This window comes from Cupressus sempervirens, chromosome 6, assembly GCF_028749045.1.
Source record: "Cupressus sempervirens isolate cs-2001-9-10 chromosome 6, ASM2874904v1, whole genome shotgun sequence".
Lineage (NCBI taxonomy): Eukaryota > Viridiplantae > Streptophyta > Pinopsida > Cupressales > Cupressaceae > Cupressus > Cupressus sempervirens.
Genome location: NC_143123.1, coordinates 274,702,004 through 274,705,516, shown reverse-complemented (window position 1 = coordinate 274,705,516; position 3,513 = coordinate 274,702,004). Strand labels below are relative to the sequence as shown.

Below are 3,513 nucleotides of genomic sequence, written 5' to 3'. Positions count from 1 at the left end.
ACATTAGTCCCCTCCATTAGAAGGCAGGGACTAAAGCCTTACATGAACTTCCATATTAAATAAGCACTTTCCAATAGATGAATGATATTCAGGTGATGAACACAAGGGATGGCAATCGTAATAACAGGCCTGAAAGTAGAATTTAAAAAAGCTGTAAAACGTGCATTTGCATAAAGAGATGACATAAAATGATATTGAGAGACAGATGCAGTCAAGACCTTGAAATTTAGGACATGTTTGTTATTTTCTTTTCATTAAATGCTATGAATCAAGGAAACTGCCTTTCAAGCAAAAACATCGCAGAAACATGGAAGTACGTACTTGGGAATACCTCCAAATAAGTATTTAAAATGTCATGACATAGCAGAGATAATCAGAAATCCTCAGCTTTGAAGAAAGCAATCCAACGAAGCACAAGATAAGGGAAGAATGCCAAACAGATAACTGACTTGGTGTCAGAGATCACGTGGCTGAAAGATAAGAATGTGAACGCCGTTCCTGAATGACGGTATCAGTTTCTTCACCAAAAGACTTTTGGAGCTCAACTTCTTAGATAAATTCTCCTTTGGAATGTCATTCAAATCATCTACTTGCAACTTCCCCAAGCGAATGACACAAGATGTTTGCCCTTGGTAATCCGATTGGTAGAAGCTCCTCAACCTTGAAACTATAAAAGAAGAAACTCATCAAACCCTGAATCATGTCCTCAATCCACAGGCAAAGCTGTTCTTTCGGGTCCAAAAGTCTTAACAAACCATCTGACTTGCCACTCAAGCCCCGCATCTAGAAAAGCATTCAATGCTGTTCGGTGGAGTCTGGTGTCCAATTTCAGTCCTGAAGCATGAATTTCCTGTAAAAACGTAAGCAATTCATCAAGCTTACTACTTTTTGTGAAAACATTTACCACAATTGCAGCCATTGCTCGATCAATGGCACCCCCATCTTTCTTGAAATCATGATACAACCCAATAGCTTTATCAAATTGGGCGACTTTAGTGTAGCCAGAAATCAAAGAAGTGTAAGTAACCTTATCGTAATTAATCCCTCTGCCTCTCATTTCTTGCAAGAGTTCCTCCGCTCGGGCCATGCTCCCGGCCTTGGTATACATGTCTATAAGAGAATTGTAGACCCAAGCATTTGGCTTGCACGCTGAGCTCTTCATCATGTAAAACACTCGAAATGCAGCATTCTCATTCCCAAGCTTTGCATACATTGCAATAATACTGGCATATGCAACCACACAGCGCTTGAAACCCTTGTTCCTCATCTCACCTAAAAGAGTTTCAGCAGTCTGATGCATTCCTAATTGTGCATACACATTGATCATGGAAGCATAAGTTACCTGCCCTGGCTGGCATCCTAATAATACCAATTCTTCAAAGATTTTGACGGTGGCCTCTGCCCCTCTTCTCTTCATGTACCCATTCACTAGGGCGCAAAGAACACAATCGGTAATCTTAATGCCCATTTCTCTCATCAAGTTTACCACTCCAAATGCTTCCTCACACATCCCTAATTCCACATACAACTGCAACATGGTGGAAAATATAATGGGATCCCTCAGACACCCTGCCCTTTGGGCCTCATGAAAAATTTCCTCAGCCTTATCCACCATCTTGGCCACTGCAAATGCATGAATCAGAGAATTGTATAAAACCTTATCTGGGTGAAACCCTCCATCTTGCATTTCCCTAAAAACTGCCAATGCATCCGAGTGTTTCCCTACTTTTCCCAGAGTATCTACCACAATACTACAAGCGATCTTATTAGGTTTTATCTCATTTTCTCTCATCTCTCCATAGACCTCCATAACTTTATCCATCTCTCCCTTATTCCTCAAAGCGGCCATTACAGTGCAGTAACTATGAATGTCTAGCGAAAACCCATTTACCCTCATTCGTCTATAGAGAGAAATTGTTTTGTCATACATTCGAGCCTTCAAGCAAGCACCCATCAAAATATTATACGTACCTAGCCTGCGCTTCTCGTCACTCTCCATCATCCTAGTCCATGCTTCTGCGACATCAAATTCACGTGACTTGACGGATTCTGTGAGAACTTTCGACAGAGTTCCCAAATCCGGCAAAAGGTCGTAGGTTCCTATATCCTGTGTAAGTTGTCGCAAAGCATACCACTGTTTTGAATCCACTAAACAAACAACAAGAGCTTTAAAAGTCCTGAAATTCAATCTGAATTTCGGGTGCTGCTTGGCCACTTGGTACAGTTTTCCGCCTACAATTTTAGTATCCGAGTTTGTAAGTGTTATATACAGAAATCTGTTTGAAACTTTGCCTCTAAATACCTTCAAATCTCGCTTGATTTCGGCCGACTTTTGCTCCAAAGCCGCTTCCTCCACCACGGCAAATCGAATTTGACGTTTGCTGACGGTAAATTTGACAACGGAGTGTAGACAATCTGGAGGCTTGGAGGGCAGAGAGAATGAAAATTTTGTTGGAGAAACTGGGGAAGATGGAAAATATTGCAGGAGAGAATATGTTAACGAAATGAAAGGGGCCGACCGTTTCTCGCCGTCCATGTCCGCGACCAGTATTTACAATATCCAGTATTATCCTATCCGAGCTCAAAAATACTTATCACAAGATACTTCCACATGTTATTGAAGGAAACGTAACACTTGCTATAGTTGTGTTTTTTTATTTGTACAAGGACCCATAGCGTCTAAGTTCGAGCGGTTGCAGAATTTATATAGGAGATTGCAGTGAAAGTGGAAGTATTGAGAGGAAATCTGATAATTTTTTCCCCAATTTTTTAGTGCTATTGAAAGACCATCTATCTTTTAATTACTATTGTTAGAGTTACAAAAATAATAATATATGTACTAATAGCTAATTATATATGTTTCAAAAATAATAATATGTGTACTAATAGTCAATTACATATATAGTAATAGTCAATCATATTTTAGTTTTATTGGTTAGTGATTGACTTATTATGTACGAACACAATTCTCGCGACAACTTGCCCTGTGAGACACAAATTGTGCTGAAAAGAACTACCATACATACATCAAAACGTGATGGCCATTGTATGAAAGTTCATGGCCTTCATGTCCTACTTTCTAAAAGAATGGCGACCGAATAGAAGGGTTTTGTGACGTTTTAATAATTATTACAATGGTACAGATGCACAATAAATTTATGACATGGAATTTTGCTAGGAAATGTTGCTAGAAAAAGTCACGATTTACAACTTAGATTCACATAGCTATTGCCAGGCAGTTTGTCACTGAACTGTGGTTTACAGATTGTTGAATGGGCATACTACGGAGGCGAGTTAATGTGGCATGCAAGGGAAGTAATTGTGTTAATGTTATCAAGTACCATACTTGACCTTTTGCAAAAACTTCAAGCCCAAGTCTAATAAGGCGAAAAGAATGGACGAAAACTTAGTTCACTTTGAGGCTTCTTAAACCAAAAACACAATGCATTTTTCATTTTATGTTATGAGCAGAGAGGAAAATAACAATTGGTTATTTTGTAGCAACAAAATCTT

The 3,513-nt window shown here is 39.1% G+C and overlaps 1 protein-coding gene across 1 annotated transcript; it reads right to left on the bottom strand.

The window, feature by feature from the left end:
- Nucleotides 1-214: 214 nt before the first annotated feature.
- LOC149552295 (uncharacterized) lies at nt 215-2,676 on the bottom strand. The gene has a single exon (XM_089787815.1). The coding sequence runs from the start codon at nt 2,534-2,536 to the stop codon at nt 707-709; it is 1,830 nt and encodes a 609-aa protein (XP_089643941.1). The 5' UTR covers nt 2,537-2,676; the 3' UTR covers nt 215-706.
- Nucleotides 2,677-3,513: the final 837 nt, after the last annotated feature.

Bases quoted from the DNA above. Each gene is read 5' to 3' on its own strand.
- LOC149552295 (XM_089787815.1), bottom strand. From the start codon at position 2,536: ATGGACGGCGAGAAACGGTCGGCCCCTTTCATTTCGTTAACATATTCT.